The sequence below is a fragment of the Buteo buteo genome, chromosome 2 (assembly GCF_964188355.1).
Source record: "Buteo buteo chromosome 2, bButBut1.hap1.1, whole genome shotgun sequence".
Classification (NCBI taxonomy): domain Eukaryota; kingdom Metazoa; phylum Chordata; class Aves; order Accipitriformes; family Accipitridae; genus Buteo; species Buteo buteo.
In genome coordinates this window covers 63,969,138-63,988,574 of record NC_134172.1, presented here as the reverse complement: position 1 = coordinate 63,988,574, position 19,437 = coordinate 63,969,138, and the positions used below count along the sequence as shown (strand labels likewise).

Sequence of the window (19,437 nt, the reverse complement as noted above, 5' to 3'; positions counted from 1 at the left end):
AGAACTGGGAAGGTTCATTTCTTAGCGAGTCCCTTATCTCTAGATGCAAGGAAGCAGAGGTCCCCAGCCAAAATTTTCCATGCTCTGTGGCATCCTTGCACACCGCTGTCAGTCAAAATGGTGTTTTAAAACTGGACAGCAGCAGCTGTTTTCCACAGTTGTCTGTATTTCCAGGGATAGGTATTGCATCAGGATAACTAGGAGAAGGGGCGTTTCTGTTCAATAGTAGAAGAGCTGGTCAGCCTGACCACCGTGGTTGTTGACATACTTCCTCAGGTATGAGCCTTCATCTTTCTGGACTTGCTGATCGTCTCAGATCTCGTCCTAGCTGTCTCACTAGTGATCAAGGAACCAACAAAGACAGGTCATCTGCTGGACCTGATACTTAAAAAGGAAGAACTGGTGGGTAGCGTAAAGATGAGTAGCATCCTTGGCTGCAGTAACCATGAGATGGTAGAGTTCAGGATATGTGTCAGAGGGGATGATACTGAGGTCAGTACTGTTTAAAGCTTCACAAACAACCTCAGCGATGCAGCAGAGTGCACCCTCAGCAAGTTCAATGATACGAAATTTGGAGGAGTGGTTGATATACTAAATAGTGATGCTGTTATTCAGAGAGACCTCAAGAGGCTAGAGAAATGGGCTGACAGGAATTTAATGAAGTTGAGCAAAGAGAAATGCAAAGCCCCGCACCTGGGCTTTGTTGGTGGCCGACAGACTGGAAAGCAGCTTTGCAGAGAAGGACCTGGGTGTCCTGGTTGACACCAAGTTGAACATGAGTCAGCAGTGTGCCCTTGTAGCACAGGCAGCCAACAGCATCCAGGCCTGCATTAGGAAGACCATTGCCAGCTAGTCAAGGGAGATGATCCGTCCTTCCTTTCTACTCAGCACATCTGGAGTGCTATGTACAGGGCTTCCTAATATAAGAAACTTGAAATTCAAAACCTGACTAGACACAGTCCTGGACAACCTGCTTTACTTGACCTGTCTTGAGCTGGGGAGTTGGACTAGACAATCTCCAGAGGTGCCTTCCAACTTCAGCCATTCTGTGAGTCTGTGTGATTCTGTTTTCCAGCTGTAAAGTGGGCTGGCATTTGTTTTGGGCAGAAACAAGTGATTGAAGGCTATTTAAAACTAATGTAAATTAAGATAGTGTCTGATCTTATGCTTCTGATAATGGTTTAGCACATAGGGGCAAATAACTTACATAGATTTATGTGTAGACTTACATAGAGACAAGTTCTAGACATGCTATCAGTACAAAGACTCTCTGAATACTTCAGCAAGGAGGAAAATGCCACCAAACTGGTGACGGAAAAAGTCTCCAAGCATTTAGCACAGGCACAGCCCATGAGTCAGTGGTAGAAGTCACTCAGTACAGAGCTGACTTTCATGAGACTCTTCTCACAGACTTTGATGTGTGAGTATTTGTGGTAGCAATGAAAATTATGCTTTTATGAGCATTTAAGTGATATAGGAGAGTAAGTCTACTTGATTTCCAACGTGATTTTGAGTCTTTGAATCCCTTTTGAAAACTGGGTGCTTCTTCTAAGCTTGAGTGTTTTTGAAAATCCATGAAGAGTGATCAGTCCTCCAAACTTTACCATGAAACTACTTAATGCATTTTATACTATGCTGTTGGAGATTTTATTGACTTGTTCTGCACACACCAGATTTTTCAGCAACAGTTGAGAAAAAATTATTAAGTCCCCATTTGGATTTTGCAAATACAGAAATTCTGGAATTTTAAATACATATATGGCTAAATTTTAGCCCACATATGTTTTTGGACAATTGTATTTGAACAAATGTATTTGAACATTTATTTGAAATGCACTTGTATATTTTACCATGTCTTGCCTATTCAGGTGCTTACACCCTCCAGCTCAAATGTTTAGACAATTTAACCGTTTCGGTGTGGTGTGTATGACCATTTGAGCACTGTTTGTTACTGACTTCAGGTATCTTGAGATGCTGGCAAAGCACCCTACTGTGAAGACTTGAACCTATGTTGTCACGTTTTTATGGGTAACAGTGAAGTAATAAGTATTTAAAAAGTGGAGATAGTTCTTCATGAATCACTGTTGCAACCCATGTCCCAAGGAGAGCTTGGCCATGGTGTACAGAATTTTGTTACCTCTAAGACAGGTGCGGTTTGGAGATGTGGGGAACAGAGATGCACTGTTTGGAGAAGCTGCAAAGCAGCCACTGAGCTGCCACTGCTAACTGCTTTCTCCTGTGTCTGATTGGAAGTGCTCTTCATTTGTGCCTTGCCAAAAACAGCAAAGCAGCCCGATTCAGGCAGAATTGAGGGCTCAGGCATTTTAATGGCATGGAGAGACTTACATCTGTCCTTGTTGGCTGTGTCTTCATCCCTCACACAGCATTGTCATATCACCTCCCATGTCAAGGTGCCCTCACGGAGTAGGACATCCAGGGACCACACTAGATCAAGGAGATGAGGGTCCTAGATCCATGAGACTGAAGAGGAGTGTATGCCTGTAACATAGAGTTGAAGGTACCCCTACTTCACACTCCTACCAGCTTCTGGACCAGACAGGGCTCCTCAGCCCTTTCTCTTCCTGTCAGGAGCATGCCCTTCTTTCCTCCTTCCTCCTTCTCCCTCCTGTCATTGGGATCCAACCCAACCTTTCCCTGTGTGGCTCTGCCTCCTGCAGGATGGTGCTACCTGTACTCACCTCCTCCCACAGACATGGCAGTGCCAGGAGTCCAGCAAAGTAAAAGCATGTTGAGGAGCCTGTGCTAGAGGAGATGGGGTTGTCCCAGGTACTACATGTGCTACGGTGGGTGTTAGCCCTGCTCTTCTCTGTCCTTCCTCCTGCTTTGCCAGATGCCTTACAGACGTCCTGTAGGATTTAGTGGTCCAGGTCAAATCAGAGCACGGCACTGGAGGACCCAGAAGGGGGACAAAGCTCCCTTCTCACCATGTACCCTTGTTGATGAGCAGACTGGCAGTGCTCTCATCTCTCCTGGCAGCACTCATATGAAGAGGCAATGGTATCAGAGCAGCCTATTTCGTTGGCCATTTTCTGTAGACTCTCTACAAAAGTCTACAGTTGGTATCCTTTCACTCCAGGCAGCTGCCTGTTTTACCTGGTCTGAGGGTGCTCATGGTCATGGGTGGTCATGGGCTAGGAGCTTCCTGCCCATTCTGTGACAATGACTGTAAAAGCTGCACAGACTTTCAGGACTAAAACCATCTCCGGGAGCTGACCCTGGCACTGTGACCTGCTATGCAATAGGATAGCAAAGCATTTTCTTCTTGCTTTATGTGTAAGTGGGGCTTGGGATTGTGTCAAGCTGTGGCTGTGTACTAATCTGGCTGTGCCTTCCTTCCACAGGGAATGATCTCTTTCTGGTTGCGGTCCATGAGCTGGGACATGCGCTGGGTCTGGAACACTCCAATGATCCCAGTGCTATCATGGCTCCTTTCTACCAGTACATGGAAACACACAACTTCAAACTGCCCCAGGATGACCTCCAAGGAATTCAGAAAATCTATGGTGAGCAACACTACCAACTCATCTATTTACATTGAGCCCAAGACTATTGAGTATTTTACAGCCACAGACAGGTAGCCCCCAAAATGCTTTCAGCTGGTGGGCTGGATTTCCTGCCATAGCTGAATGAGGAACCGTTTAAAGCCCTAAATCCACAGCCAAATATCAGATGACTGTCCCAGTGGTGATATCTTTGCACAAGTCAGGATAACCAAATCTTTGTCATTTTGCTGCTGCTCTGTCCCTCACTATGTACCCAATATCAAGGAGTACTAAAAACAGGCAATTGCTGGACCCAAGATTTGTCTATTAGGAACAGCCAGTGCAAATAGAGAGGAAGAATGTGAAGAATATGGAACAGCAAGGAAAGGTAAAAAGTATTTATGCACTCATTTTTTTCCTTCATATATAGAAGTTAGGGGGAAAAAGGCTTGGATCTGCTTAGGGAACACTTTTAATCTCCAGCTGAACATTGTTGTACAACATGCCACAAAGATATGGGCTCAAGGAAAAGAGAAAAGGAGGCAGAGGGATTATGGGAGAAAACAAAGGGGCTGGAGATGATGTGGTACCATGTGACAGGATCATGGACACCAGGGTGTGAGGACAGGGACTTTCAGAGAATTATTGGCTGAAGGAGACTCTGGGAGCAGAGGGAAATGTAAGTTTTAGGAGCCCCAGTCAAGGGGAGGCTGAGCTAGAAGATGCTAATGGATACAGTCTGAGGCAGCCCATGGAAACAGGTTTTGTCAAACATCCCTGATTTCATTCTTTGAGGAAAGTACAAGTTTGACAGAGAGGTTACTAAATAAATGTAGCATAGAGCAACTATACTATGTAGCTGTGCAACATTTGCAGCTTCTTGATATCTGGAGTCAAATATTAGCTCCTAGTACCAGTAGATCAGATATTATATGAATTAGACCTGAAAAAAACCCTTACAAGATGGTTGTCAGTGGGAAAGCCAGTGTTTCTAACAGATTGCTGCTGGGATCAGTGGCAGACCTGACACTAGTCAATGTCTGCATCAGTGATCTGCCAGTGAATTTTAAATTACTGCTAATAGAATTTGTTTCAAGACCTATAAGACTCTAAAGCAGCAGTACAGCAAGACTTTAGAGGTCTAAACTGTATGTCAGTTGTTTGAGTCTGATTATATTTTTTTTGTGACTGGAATGAGATTAATTTGTTCAAGTGTAGATGCCTAAAGAAGAGAAATCTCTTTCTGGGCTAGTTTCCCGGACTCCTGTCTGGGCAATGGGAAAAAATGTGGATTTGTAGAGTGCAGCTCATCCTCAGTGTAAGGCAGATATCCAAGTAAGGTCCAACATTTAAAATAAGATGGCTTGAAGTACACCCAGGGAGAACTGGCTCTTCCCAATAGTGCAGCTGAAGATTTCTCTTTATTGTTCATTACCAGGATGAAGCTGTATGGCAATTGTCCTATGGTATAATTTAATTATGCATACTTTAACATAGTATATATTCAAATACTCATCATAACAGAGACTCTGGATGGTTTTGAAGTAAAGTGCTAGGGTAGTAGTTATTAAACTTTCATTAATTAATATACCTAAGTTTTCATTTTTGAAAGCTACTAAAATGTCATTACACTGTTTCTATTTTGAAATGTTGATTTAGTTCCCATGAACTTTGACTAATCAGAAAGGAAAAAAAAATAATTTATCGCTGACAGTGAAAAATTACTGGTTTCTCTGTTTTCAGATATCTTTTTGGAAAGGGAGCAGATAAGGAATTGACAGCCATGCTTCTTCACATTGTGGTTCAAGCCAGTATCAGCTGTGGCTGAGTTGAGGACCAGCACTCCCCTAGCACAGCTTGGGCAGGGACCCTGAGCTGAAATGGGGCTCCTGGGCCCATGGGTGGGGGTGGAGGTACCAGGTGATGCTGGTCAGGGCCATTAAGACCTATTAGTGTCCTCAGAGCCTTGACAATTTGTGAGAGCACTGTATGGCGTCTTGTGCACAGCTATGACGGAGCAGAGAGCTCAGTACTGTACTGCCTATGGCTTGGCAGCAGCATCACTACACTTCCACTTATTTTTCACTTACGTAATGACATTAAACTTTAGCCACATAGTATGTTAAGGTTCTCTGTATGCAATATAATATGCTTAAAATTTTAACTCAGCTTAAAAAAAGCAATATGAATGAATTACTACCTGGTGCAGGTAGTAATTAGGAATTAGTTTGCTGACTGTCATGCAATCATGCAAGGCTCTTCTCTGAGACCTTTGAACTGGAGTGGGTTGGGGATGGTATTGGTGTTTGTAGAGATAACTAGTCCTGCAGGGAGAATAAGGAGCAGCTTCTGCAGTAGGAGCTTTGATTCCCCACGTAGAGATTTCTGCCCTTAGCACAGAGTTGTAGTCCAAAAACTAAAATTTAGTTTAAAACTAGGTTTTACTCTTATGGCTCATAAAGAGGAGATCGAAAATGCAGGCTGTGTTTCTCCCTGGAACTGGAGATATGAGAACAGATCCTTTCATCAGAGCTTCTTACAGCTGAGAAGGGACTGCTGAAATATCCTTCTTGTAGCTTTAGCAGGAACATTCAATTAATGTGTTTTATTTCCACAGTGCCAATCTGCTTTGTTGTGCCTTGGGAATGCCAAAAGCCCATCTACCAGAGCACCTGTCCAAAAATGAAAACCTCCTGCTTTCTTGCTGCTTTGGCATTCTCCACGGTGCAGCAGCATGTGCTCAATACATATTATTTAGGAACCTACAATGCAAAATAAGGCACAGAGCCACTGCCTTGCCTGTAGCATCCTTTTTTAAAAATAAATTCAATTAAAACTTCCAATTTTTCATTCCACTAAAGTTGCTAGAACAAAGAACAGAGGCTCTACTAAAGCTTAAGTCTATTTTATCTCCTTCTTTTGAGAATGATGTGTTTCAAATGTATTTTTATGTTGTATCTGTGTTTATCCATTAGAAAAGAAATATGTCTAATATTTTAAATCTGTCATATAATGATTTCTTGATTTATTAAGGTATTTTCTGCTGGATTTATTTCAGAACTCACCTAAAGAGACAGTAGGTGTTGTGAGCTCTTGTTTGTGCTTCATGCTGGTTAGTATAAGGTCAACGTTTAAAATTATATTCCCACTTAGGAGCTAATGATGAAAAGGCCAGCAGCTCGCCACGTGTGACAGAGTAGACTGTAAGACAAGTCAGCAGTATTTCCATCTTCTGATAGGTGCTTCTTGTAGCATGTTCCTTGACAAAATGAGGGAAATATCATGACTGTTCTTTACATGTCTTTTTCAGAAGGATATCTCCCACTGTAATTCTGTGCCCATGTCACAAGTGGCATGCCCAGGAAGGAATTAAACTGTAAATAGTACTATTATGTAGGTCCCTTGGATCTCCTGTTAAGTTGACTGCCTCTTTTAATTTTGCTGGTGTTGAAGTCAGGGCTGCATGCAGCTACCATGCAGATGGAGAGAGGAGACATACTCAGCCATGGCCTTGTCACACAGCCTGAACTGATCATCCTTCAGCACTGGTTCTGTTCTTCATGTTCTGCTCTAAGTATCCCTTTGCACTAGGCTGTGAAGCAGCCTCTCATGTTAGAAGTGACTCTTCTGACACTATGCCTGGGGAGCAGAGGGGTTGATGAGATGTGCAGGAAAAACTCATGTCCACACAGATGCTTGGAACTGGTAAACCAGACCATTACCTTCAGGTCCCTTTCAAAGCCTGAGGTCACAAAGGAAAGGTCTCATAATCACTCAAAGATAGACCAAATCATTAAGCCTGGAGACAACCTCAAGGATCTGGGTCATCCCAGATTTCACTGAGGACGTGTCAACCTCACACATCTTTTCTGCAGCTCAAGAGAAGAGCTCCCAGTTAGTGTACATGTTGCATCCCATGAGGGCTGAGGTCCCAGGGTGGTCATCAAACCACACCAATCCCTGGCAAAAGAACTAGACAACACCAGCTCTGACATCCAGGAACAGGGGATCAGCAGGGCACAGTGTCCCTGAGCAAATAGCACCTTCTGCCAGCCTCATTACTGCTGTGCAGCAAGCATGGGTTTCATAACCTCCCTCACCTTTTCCCAGTGGCAGCCCATAGAGCAATCCCAGATCCTTGTAACCTACATGTATGTGTGAGATGGCTTGTGATGAAACAGCAGAAAAACCTGATGCAAAATGCTGCACATGGTGACACTGCATTGTAAGTGGGACCATCAGACCAAGCTTCGCTGTCATGCAGGACCTGGAAACGTTAGGTATAGGACTGTTCTCTAATAATGTCCTCTTGAGCATGGGAAGAGAACAGAGTAACATCCAAGACCTTATCTGCAGAAGCTGCATGATCTGGGACTTTTGGATCCATGCCCCATGGTGCTGTGCTCATAGGAGGGCAGGGGAAGGAAATGCACGGCAGTAAGAGAGCTGGAGGGATGTGCCCTGCTGCCACATGTCACGTTGCAGAGATACCAGACTCTCTCTCTATGCCATGTCCCTTCATTTGCACCTTTCCTCCTGTTCAGAGACTCGGTTGGCCCCAACAGGAAATACCAGACTCCACCTCTGGTGCATCCACCGAGTCTCACCTGCCGTATGCTCTCCATTTCCATTCCTCTGAAAAACAGGCAGGGAGCAACCACCTGGTTCCTGGTGCTCTTCTTGGGGTCCACCTGACACCTGGAGGACTCTGCCACGACACAGGGGCTCATCCATGCCCCCATCAGCCCTAGAGCTGCACACATGGGGTGTGAAAGGAGGGAGCGGATCACACTGATCAGCTGCCTCCTGACAAAGGGTGAGCTGAGGGGGAGCCCACGTCTCTTGGGAGGTTTCTCAGCTGATGGAGAAACCACTGCTTTATGTTATGGCTGGGCATGAAATAGTTCTCTCCTACAGTTCTTTCTGAGTATAAAAAAATATTCTGTTTTGCAGCGGAGCAGATATCAGACTTCAAGTTTTTCCAGAGGGGAACTAGGCTGCAAGCATGACAGCTGGAGCATTTTGCAGAGCCCCAAACTCTCATCATTTGCCTGCCTAAGCCTGGGAATTTTGGACCCAGTTTTCTTGCACCTAAAGCAGAGAACCCAACCGCAAGGTGAATCACCTCATTACAGATCCCAGGAGAGCATTCCCTTTGGCTGAGAGCAAGGATTTTGGCCATGGATGCTTGTCTTCCAGGTGAATGCTTTGTCACCTGGGTGGCAGTTGGTCATTCAGAGGAGAACGTCTACGCGAGAAGGGCTCAAGAAACCCTTCCTGCCACCCAGTCATGATCATGACAGCCTTGACTGCCCAACTGTTGGGTATGCTGTGGGTGCTGGAGCTTGTTCTGCAGACTGTAGCGCACTATGGCAAGAATACCCAAACTAACTGAAATGGCTAATTCACTTCGCTGCTGATGTCTAACCCCAGAAGTGCAAAGTGTTCTGTGGACAGTTTTCCCAAGTGAGCAAGGGAAATGAGTCCTTCCTGAGCTCTGAGCTGTTGTGGATGCACCATCTCTCATCCCTGAGGTAGCTTGTTGGCAGCTAGCTCATTTAATATGAACAGGGATCTCTCTCCACTGCCCTGGAGTCTGCAGAGCAGCCAGGTGGGTTTCTCACTCTCCCTGGCTCATTTGGATCATACATTCTGATTTGAAACTGAGAAGCCTTTCCTGTGTACCTGGACAGCTGGTACAGTCCTGCAGAAACATGCAGGCAGCTCAGCTTTTTACAACCAAAAATCTCCTGTACGTTATTCAAAAGTGTAACTGCCTGCCTGTAGTCTGGATGATAGTTTTATTCTTGGAGTGAATATTAAGAAGATAAAGACAGGCCTTTGTTTGCAGGTGGATCATTATCTCCCCTGATCTGAAACAAAGGGCATCTTCTGCACTGGCAGGCTTGGAGAACCACCTGGCTTGTGCAAAGCTGGCTGTGATGGATGCTGAGCCATGCAAGATGGTGAGCCTCCAGGCAGGTGTTGTGCAGTTGAGGGAACACTCTGTCAATAGCCAGGAGGACAGTACAATTATATTTTGTCCTCAACTATCGACACAGTGGCTCCTAAATGCCTCCTCTCTCTGTGTTATCTTCACAGGTCACCTTGGTATTCAGATGGTCTGCGACAGAGGAAGCATGAAGGGAGGAGGCTAAGTGCCAGTGGCGGAAGTCACACTCTGAAGGTGATCTGCTGTGACCCAAAAGCTTTCTGACATTCTTTGCCTTGGTTGTGATAGAGAGGAAGAAAATCTTCTTCTCCACACAGTATCTGTAAAGTCCCAGCAAGGTGCTTCCCTCCAGAACGTAGAGTTTCCAGCTCCAGGAGGTTTCTTACCTGCTTCCTGTGTGGAAGTGGGTGCAGGTTCAGCCCCGGGGGTGGGTTGGCTCTGGTGCTGGGATCACATGCAATAACTAGGTGACTGAGTTCAGACCCAATTGCAGACCCATGCAATAGACTATCTCACTTAATTTTTCTCTCAATGAGATTTGCTCTGACTGATTCTCTGAAGTTACTTGGAAACGTAGTGATAGATGCTGTGCTTTGCGTGCAATACTGCCTGGTTAGTTATTATCACTGGTGGGTGTAATCAGTTCCTGTAAAAAATACCAAGGTGCCAGCATCTGTTAACTAAGTCTTTGTTCACACAGTCATCTCTGCTTCTGATAAACCTGTTATATCATGCCTTTAGCCATCTATTTTGGAGGCAGGTTACTGTGATGAGATTCTGGAAATACTAATGACAGGCAAACTATATAGGTTCTATTCTTACTGCTTTCATGCCAGGTTGCGCTCTGAAGTGGCTTAGGTCTTACAAGATAGCATCTTTCTTCAGCAATGGACAGGCTGTGCTTCTGCTTTCCATCCCCCTAACTGTAGACCAAGTTCTGCCTGCCTAGCACTTGGACCCAAGGATTTTCATGTTGTATGTGTGCTCCTCTGCTCTTTGCATGTGCATAACTGTAGGATTACCTTCCACCTTTAGCTGTAAGTCCACCCTCACTCACTGACAAAGCAAAGGCAGCAATTAAAAATAAAAATGCAATCTGCATAACTGCAAGAGGAGACAAGAATTCAATCAGGATAAATTATAAGGGCCAGAATGCATAAAAAGAAGAAGAGAAGAGAAAGATGGCAAGGAAAAATCCATGCCTGCCAGGGAAAGACAGTAAGAGGAATATTTTAAGTGAAATGACAAAGTCTGCATCCAAGCAAGTTGCAGTACCACCTGCAAAATGTGTGGGAAGCCTTGCCAGTGCTGGGTACCTCCTTCAGAGCAATATGCCAGCACTAGTTTGGCCATTGCAAGCAGTGAGTATGTATGGTGGCCCAGCTTCCATTATTGGTCCTGACTTGCGATCTCTTTCCACCGCTCTAGCAAATGTTTCAGTTAATACAAATCTCTGATGCACCTGAATCATTGTTGATTTGCACTATCCTGACTGCAGTGCGTGCAACTGCTTCTGCCTTGCAAATTTACTGCATTCTGTTTCAGTGGCATCTTAGGGCTAATTAAAATCTTTACATTGGTCTCCTGGGCTGCGGGTGCTATTTTAACTTTCCTCTTGTCTACAGAAGACTGTGACAGACTTTGGGTGCTTAAGTTGAATGTGAGAGAGTTGAACATGACTGCTGTCCTGCAGCAGGGGCAAGGCAGGCTGTAACCTGGTATACAAGTGGTCCTCACTCATGAAGAGAGAGTGAATCTTTAATAACTGCAGTCATGCATGAGATGTTAGATTTCTAGCATACAACCACAATACTGTAGTCCTTATTCTGCATCTTACTATCAGATTCTATGTGTCTTTGTGACCCATCAGGCATATTCATCATAATTTTCTTTAGATATTACTCCAGTCTCACCCTTTTCTTCCTTTAAAAGAGGGGAAAAAAATTAATGTCATGTCCTCATATTATTGCTCATGGTTATCTCTATAAACCTCTAGTCTTGCTCTCTTCTCCTCTCAAAGTGTGGAGGTTTTGGCTTATTATTTCTGGAAATCCAGAACTGCTGTTGATTTGAGTATCTCTATCTGTCTGCTGTGTCTGAGAAGCAGAATCGCCCTGACTTGGCAGTCACTCTCTTTCATGCTCTGTGTCTTTCCAGCGAGCAGTTTGAATACATAACACACAGTGACTTCTTGATTCCCTCCCAGACAATTCCCTCTGACAGCAGGTGTGCCTCTCTGCATTGCAGATTGCTACATGTCTCACCCTGTTTAAAGGCAACAGTGCTCCTTGGAGTCCTGCTTGCAATCATGTTGTGAATTTGCTTTTAGCTCCCTCTCACAACACGTGGATCTATCTTGTGCTGGAACTGGTGGTGGTCTTCTGCAAACTACCAAATAACTGTCTGATGAAATTGCTCCACTGTATCAATTAAACTGACCATCAAAGACACTTTTCTGATCCATATTAGCCTCTTGCAAAAAGGGGAGGGAACGAACAACTACTCCTCCCTTGTGCTTCTGTAGCAACATGCTATAGTCTCATTTAGAAAGATGATACTTGTATCAGTCTGTTGGCAGGGGGACCCTATCATGCAGGACATGCATTAGAGTTTTTTCAACGTTATTTACAAAATAACATGGCACTCAAAGCCATGTGGATGGCAGCACAAGAGTAAAAGGATCACGGTGCTGTTTACTGAGAGACCTGCAGTGTGCAGTCACTGCTTATTGTTTCCTTGCTTATCTCCCAGTCAAGACTTACCTTCCCTTAATGCAAGCATTACCTGTCTTCACCAAGCATGTAAATTGCCACTTTCCAAACTTAATTTATTCAGGTACTATAATTGGCACCAAGTGTCATTTTTGGCAGCCGAAACAGGTTACCAGTTTCCCCTCCTTTAATTTGCCAAAGCAGAACACTGTGCTCCTACATCCCATCTGAACAAACCAGAACCCTGGCTTTCTTTGTGTAAGATCTATCTGGGACCTCTTTCCCCATTCCCATCCCTTCCTCTGCAGCATATCACACTGTACCAACTCAATCTTACCTCCATGAGCTTTCCAGCCTGAACCAGAAGTGCCAGCTAGTATGCCACTTGTCGGAGGCGATGCCTTTGCACAGCCCTTGTGCTTCACACCACAATGAGCTGCCCATAGCTGTATTGGCAAACAACATCTATGGCTGCTAGCAAGAATAATAGTAGCACATCTGTAGCTACACCAGTATTTAGGGATGGTGTTAAGTAAATAGAATGCTGAGGACTTGACACCCACTCTGTATGCATTTCAGGGAAGGAGGTGGTTGATGCAGCTTAGCTCTAGGTATGCCCTGTGATGCCTGTTTGCAGCTGCAGTATCCTAGATGCGCTCCAGAAGTGCATCTTCAGGTTTAGCTTTGTCCAAAAAGAATGTATATTTCATGAACTTCAGTGTGAATCAAAGCACAGAAACTGCGAATGATGGAGCATCTCTTCAAAAGCACACTCCCGAGCTGAACTGAAACACTACTGTAAATGCACCCATATTGCCTGGCTAAGAATGGAGTCCAACCCTGGTTGCTCCTATGACAGGCAATGTCTGGAGACCTTTGCTGCATACCATGTGGGGATAATTCACAGATCACTAGCAGGAGCAGTATCACAGTTTGGGAATTTTATTTAAAAGAAATTTATGGTAATACTGGGCACTGAACAGCTAAGAATGGAGGGGGATGAGAAATACACAGCATCAGTATAATATTTTTATCCATTTCATGTAGACAGCTTTCCAAGAATAATTATCAACAGAGAATCCTCATCTAAAGGATTTCTGTGAGCAATATTTGATGTCTTTCTTTTAATAAATTTCTGGAATAAAAGTAAATAAAAATAGTTGCTAATAAAAATTGCATATGGCACAAAATAACACATTATGAGGACAAGTCACCCTGAAGAAATATAATGATCCATTTGAAAATCTTTAGAAAAGAGCTGTAAGAATAAGTAAGTCTCAAGATCTTAAAACCAAAACACATTGCAGCAACAGACAGAAGGAACTGGTCTATTTAGCTCATTAAGGAGAATTTTAAAAGCATCCTCATCAAGATCTGCAAATGATTAAATGTTGAGACACTAGAGATAAGAAAAAAATACTGAATCTAAAGCTGCACAAACTAACAAACTCAGACAATAGACAAGACACAGACTTTAGCAGTGACAGGGCTTAATCATTGGAACAATTTGTTGTGCTTTATAGAGGGTCTTCTATGGCTTGAAATCTGAAAAATGTGCTGTATCTGCACCAGGAACACTAGGCTTATTGCAGGACTCGCAGGTAGAGGCTTCTGGCCTGGTACTGCAGGAAGTTGGACTATATTATCTAAGTGGTACTTCCTGAACATAATATCCATGAAACCTGCACACAAGATTCTTACCGTTACAGTCTTAATAACAACTAAATATGATGGCTTTCTCTGATGACTTCTTTGACTCTAGCTGTGATGATTGTCACTAACCCAATCACCCTTCCAGGATGTGCTAAGCACTCATTCACTATAGGAGCCCTTTGAAAAATGTAACATTTAAGAGCTAAGTTGACATGGGCACCTAACCATCATTTTAGGCAGCATAGTTCAAAATGTTTATCTGCAAAAGTCCTCTTCTAATCCCACAGGTGCGTAGCCTCCATGGGTATCTAAATCGTTACTCATAAATTCGTTCTCTGGGTATGGGCAAGGGAATCCCCCACAACAGGGTAACTCTCTTTCAGCCTGTGAGGATGTGCCTTGTCAGTGCAAGTGTTCAATAATACCAGGTGGTGTGAAGCACATCAGCAGTGCTGTTGAACCCCTAAAACAGTGAGACTGATATAGCAACCATGAAAGTCAGCCCCCATTCTGTCTACTGGTGGAGGTTTGTCCTGCAATCTCTCTACAGAGCCCCTTCAGAAAGAGATTGAAATCATAATCCATGCAAATAAATGATCAAATCCCATTTGATTACATCAGATATAAAACTTGCCAAAATCTGTTGCTTCTAGTAGCCTTCTGCTTATTGCCATATTAACTTGTGGCTTTCTCTGGGAAGCAACAAGAAATCTATGACTCTCTTAATTAGACTTGGTCCAGATTTTATCACTAACTGTTAATGAAATCATCCTATGGCACTCAGTTTAAAAGCAGACCTCTGCTCCAAGTCTAAGTCAGTTGTATTTTTTTCTAATTCTTTGCATTCCTGCAACCTTGTCAGGTCTCGAAGTTGAGCTGGATAAGGACCAAAGGGCAGAGCTGTGCTTGTGGGGGGGTATAATTTGAATGAGAGCATAGTCCCTTAATCACGGCTCTTCATCAGGGTGTCCATGGTGTTCTGAAAGCAAAGATTGGTGACGAAACTGTAGTAAAGTAATTGCTTTCTAATTTCTAAATTCCCCTGCAGTTCCCCTGAGATTGTAGCATTGGTTTTCATACCCTAACTTTTTTCTGGTTTTGCTTTAGTTTTTGTGGTGGGGTTTTTTTTGTTTGGTTTGGGTTTTTTTATGGTCTACTAAACTTTTCTATTCAAGGGTTATTACCTTTCATTTCAGTTGGGAACATGATTGGTTTGGTTCCTCCTTCCTTTTAGCTCCAGCCTCCTTGGGAAGACCTACAAAAACATACTGGCTCTTCTTCAGTTCTTATCGCTCATCGGTTTCGGGACATCTTTCATGCGTGGATGCATCTTGTTCTGCTCCCCATTTCTAGGGCATGAGCTCTGCATAAGGAGTATGTAAATTCCTCACAATGCTATTCATCCAGACTGTTGCCTTTTAAAACCTACGAGGGAAGTACAGAAAATCCAAACTTGTCCACTTTGCTAAACTTTTTTCTTTTCACTTCTAGGTCCTCCTGTTGAGCCCCTGGAGCCAACCAGGCCTTTACCGACTCTTCCTGTTCGCAGAATTCACTCCACTTCGGAAAGAAAACACGAGAGACAGCCAAGACCTCCTAGTCCTCCTCTGGGTGATAGGCCATCTCCTCCTGGCATGAAACCGAACATCTGTGATGGCAACTTTAATACCGTGGCTCTCTTTAGAGGAGAAATGTTTGTTTTCAAGGTACTAAGAATTCCTGCTTACCCATGAGTCTTTCTTTAGTTTTATTGCTGGAAAAGATTAATAGAAGTATAAGGTAGTGAGATTTGAAATGTCTGTGAAAATAGCTCTGTTCCTCTGAGGCTGATGAATGAACAATGTTAGAAGTAAATGTAAGCAGATTGGCTCTGTAATATTTGGAAACAGTGCCTGATGGGATTCATAAAATGCCCAGGCAGCCTGTGCACCAAAATGTGAACTGGATGCACTGGCAGAGAATTCAGACACCATCAAGTTCAGAGAGGAGCCACCTGTAAAGCCGGAAAGCAATACCAGTACCTAACCAGGGGTTAAGGCAGAAGATGGCATGCATCAAACCATGGGCTTCAGGGAGCACTCAGCCTACCTGAAGCTCTTGGGGAGTTTGAGTCAATCTTGCTTGTAAATTACAGCCAGGGATGAAAGAGAGGCTTTGCTCAATAATCCACATTAGAGTGCCTTGAATATGGAAATCCATGGTCCCATTCCCAAAATACCTGTAGCTTTCACTCTGTCCAATGGGTGTGAATGTGAAGAAGGATATATTGAAGATCATTAAATGGACAAACCACATCAGTTGCAGAAAATGCCTGAACTGAAAATAGTTGAAGGCTGGGACAGTATCTGGGAGAAGTTTCACATCCCTGAGCATCCACTATGACTTTAACTAATGATCTCATATCTAAAGGGATATTTAATAATGCCTCTGTGTCTCTGGACGTTGTGTGCTTCACAGAGTCACCAGGTAATGTTAAGGCTGTATGGCTGTCTTGGGGTTTGATAGTTGAGCACCAGTTGTACCAGGACAAGTGTGACACCTCAGTGATGAGACACGCAGAGAGGTCACTCACAAATGAGTTCATAACACTTATAACTGTGGACTTGCTTCCCCCTGCTCCTTTTTCCTCTCCTTCTTTCCACCCTTTTTCACAGCACCAGCAATGAACTTCTCACCCTTTTGGCTGCCATCTTCCCCACGAAGCGCTTCCCTCACTGGAGACAGTGTTGGGCTGGGTTGGAGCTGTCATCTGAACCAGGACTTCTGTCTTTAATGGTTACGGGGCCTAGGCAGGGATTAGTAATGCTTGATGCTGGACGCCCAGCCTGATTTCACTGCAAGATAAAAATACTCAGTCTGAAGACGCTTCTGGTTTTCTCAGGATCGCTGGTTCTGGCGTCTGCGCAACAACCGAGTGCAGGAAGGATATCCCATGCAAATTGAGCAGTTCTGGAAAGGCCTCCCCGCAAAGATTGATGCAGCCTATGAGCGGTCTGATGGAAAATTCGTTTTCTTCAAAGGTACAGTACATTTCAGTACAAGCCTACCACACCTGCCTCACATCACACTCTTCTTTTATGGCATGAAGATGGTGAAAACAGGTACCCTGCATCCTTGTCCTTTTCCAAGGGGACACTTCAGGCAGCCACTAATCCTTAAAATACAGTTTAGTGGGAGCTGGCCTCTGTATAAAGCTAATATGGATTAGTGGAAGTTGGCTTCCATGTGATAACAAGAAATAGCTCCTATTTCCCAGGGAGTGTCAGTCTCCTGCTAATCTCTTTGAACAAGTTTCAGCAGGGCATTAGGGCCCCTCCAGCTATAGGGCACTCCCAAATCACATTTCTGGACAATTGTCTCCTAAAGACAAAATGGCCAACATTGTGATGGCGCCCACATTAGCTGCTTGCACTGCGACAGTGTCTGAACAGGATCCTGTTACTTGAGAGCAAGTTGTAAGCAAGGAAAAGTGGCAGGAAAGCATTGGCACATCCCTGTACAAAAACACAGTGCCTGGCTTTCTGAATTTATGTCTGCAGCTTCAGTCCCTCAGCTCAATAAACTATTGAAACTTGAGAAGGCTGAGGGAAAGGCAACAGAAATGATAAAAAAGTATGGGCTGACCTCCTGCAAGGAACCTCTCAGCCTGAATGAGGGATGACAAAGACAGGGTATACGAGAAGTCTTTGAAATCATGACTGGCCTAGAGAAGGTAAATGGGACAGGGTTGTTTAACATCTCTTCCAAAACAAGAGCTGAGGAGCAGCAAATGAAGTCAGGAGGTTTCAGGTTCAAAATGAAGAGGAGAAGCAGCTTTTTCACATAATACCATTAAGCCTGGAAATCTTCAACATGCTGTGGTTCACTGTGGCTATTTTACATTTATATCAATTCAACTACTAATTAGGCAAATCTGTTTGTTTTTTATGTCCCCATTCATCTCTAGGAGATAAATACTGGGTTTTTAAAGAAGTGACAGCAGAGCCAGGCTACCCACACAGTGTGGTGGAGCTGGGGAGCTGTCTGCCCCGGGAAGGCATCGACACGGCTCTGCGTTGGGAGCCGGTAGGCAAAACCTACTTCTTCAAAGGTGACAGGTACTGGAGGTACAACGAGGACAAGAGAGCAACAGACCCAGGATACCCAAAGCCCATCACTGTGTGGAGAGGAATCCCTCAGGCTCCACAGGGAGCTTTTATCAGCAAAGAAGGCTGTATGTATCTGCAGTCATTATGCCTGTTAGATCGGTAGTAGCTTGTCTACCTTGGGAGTTTGATTGTTGGATGTGGGGTGTTTTGGGTATTTCCTGAGCTAGGCATCAAGTCTCAGAAGTCCTAGGGTCATACTGGCACCTGCGAGCACTGGCAGTCTGAGAGCCTTCCTGACCTTCATTCCCAACCCATAGACCTCCTCAACTCCTAATCCACATTATCATAATGCCAGCTGTGGGGGATGGGAAGGCAACTTTTTCTGGTTTTGCTGCCACAACAGTCCCTACCCGAGTTTTCCTGGGCCCTGATTGTGAAGATGCCATAACTTACATTTTCCTCCTAGTTTCTTACCTGCAGCTAGCTCAGTCACTCTGTTACAGGCTCCAACCTGCCTGATGTACTTTTGTCGTGGTTTAACCCCAGACAGCAACTAAGCACCACACAGCCGCTCGCTCACTCCCCCCCCATCCAGTGGGATGGGGGAGAAAATCGGGAAAAAGAAGTAAAACTCGTGGTTTGAGATAAGAATGGTTTAATAGAACAGAAAAGAAGAAACTAATAATGATAATGATAACACTAATAAAATGACAACAGTAGTAATAAAAGGATTGGAATGTACAAATGATGTGCAGGGCAATTGCTCACCACCCGCCGACCAACACCCAGCCAGTCCCCGAGCGGCAATTCCCGCCCCCACTTTCCAGTTCCTATATTAGATGGGATGTCACATGGTATGGAATACACCGTTGGTCAATTTGGGTCAGGTGCCCTGGCTCTGTCCTGTGCCAACTTCTTGTGCCCTGGCTGGGCATGAGAAGCTGAAAAATCCTTGACTATAGTCTAAACACTACTGAGCAACAACTGAAAACATCAGTGTTATCAACATTCTTCACATACTGAACTCAAAACATAGCACTGTACCAGCTACTAGGAAGACAGTTAACTCTATCCCAGCTGAAACCAGGACAACTTTGAAGTTAGCTGTGCTCTGAGTAGGGGTTGGACCTCCAGAGGCTCCTTCCAACACATTTCTTTCTCCAATTTGAAGATTTCTTCCTCTTCATCCAGTTGTGGAAAGAACTAACACAAGGGCCTTGTGCTGTTGAGGCCATGTTTAAATTTGGGGCTGCGGTGTGAGACGAGGGCTGTAGGGCTGGGCTACGCTGGAGGACTGCAGTGAGAGCCAGCCAAGCTGGAGGACAGATGCAGGAGACCCAATGCTTACACCACTGTTCCCTTCTCCTTTTTCACTTGAGCATGATTAGAAAAGGAGTCACATAGCATAAACTATTATGCTTTTATTAGCAGCAGGACAAGACTGCTCCTTAACAAAAGCCAAATATTCTGGATTCTGTGGCCATAAGGACTCTTTCAGCACTTGCTCCCTCAGGCTGGGTGAACACAAA

General features: G+C 44.3%; 1 protein-coding gene across 4 annotated transcripts in view; it reads left to right on the top strand.

The window, feature by feature from the left end:
* The window catches only part of MMP24 (matrix metallopeptidase 24), a 46,856-nt gene that overhangs the window by 25,461 nt on the left and 1,958 nt on the right, over positions 1-19,437 (top strand). For all 4 annotated transcript variants that reach the window (XM_075058614.1, XM_075058636.1, XM_075058629.1 and 1 more), the window contains 4 exons: positions 3,363-3,524; positions 15,312-15,526; positions 16,702-16,840; positions 17,767-18,033. In XM_075058614.1, coding sequence (XP_074914715.1) covers positions 3,363-3,524; positions 15,312-15,526; positions 16,702-16,840; positions 17,767-18,033 — 783 coding nt within the window. The remainder of the gene's footprint in view (positions 1-3,362; positions 3,525-15,311; positions 15,527-16,701; positions 16,841-17,766; positions 18,034-19,437) is intronic.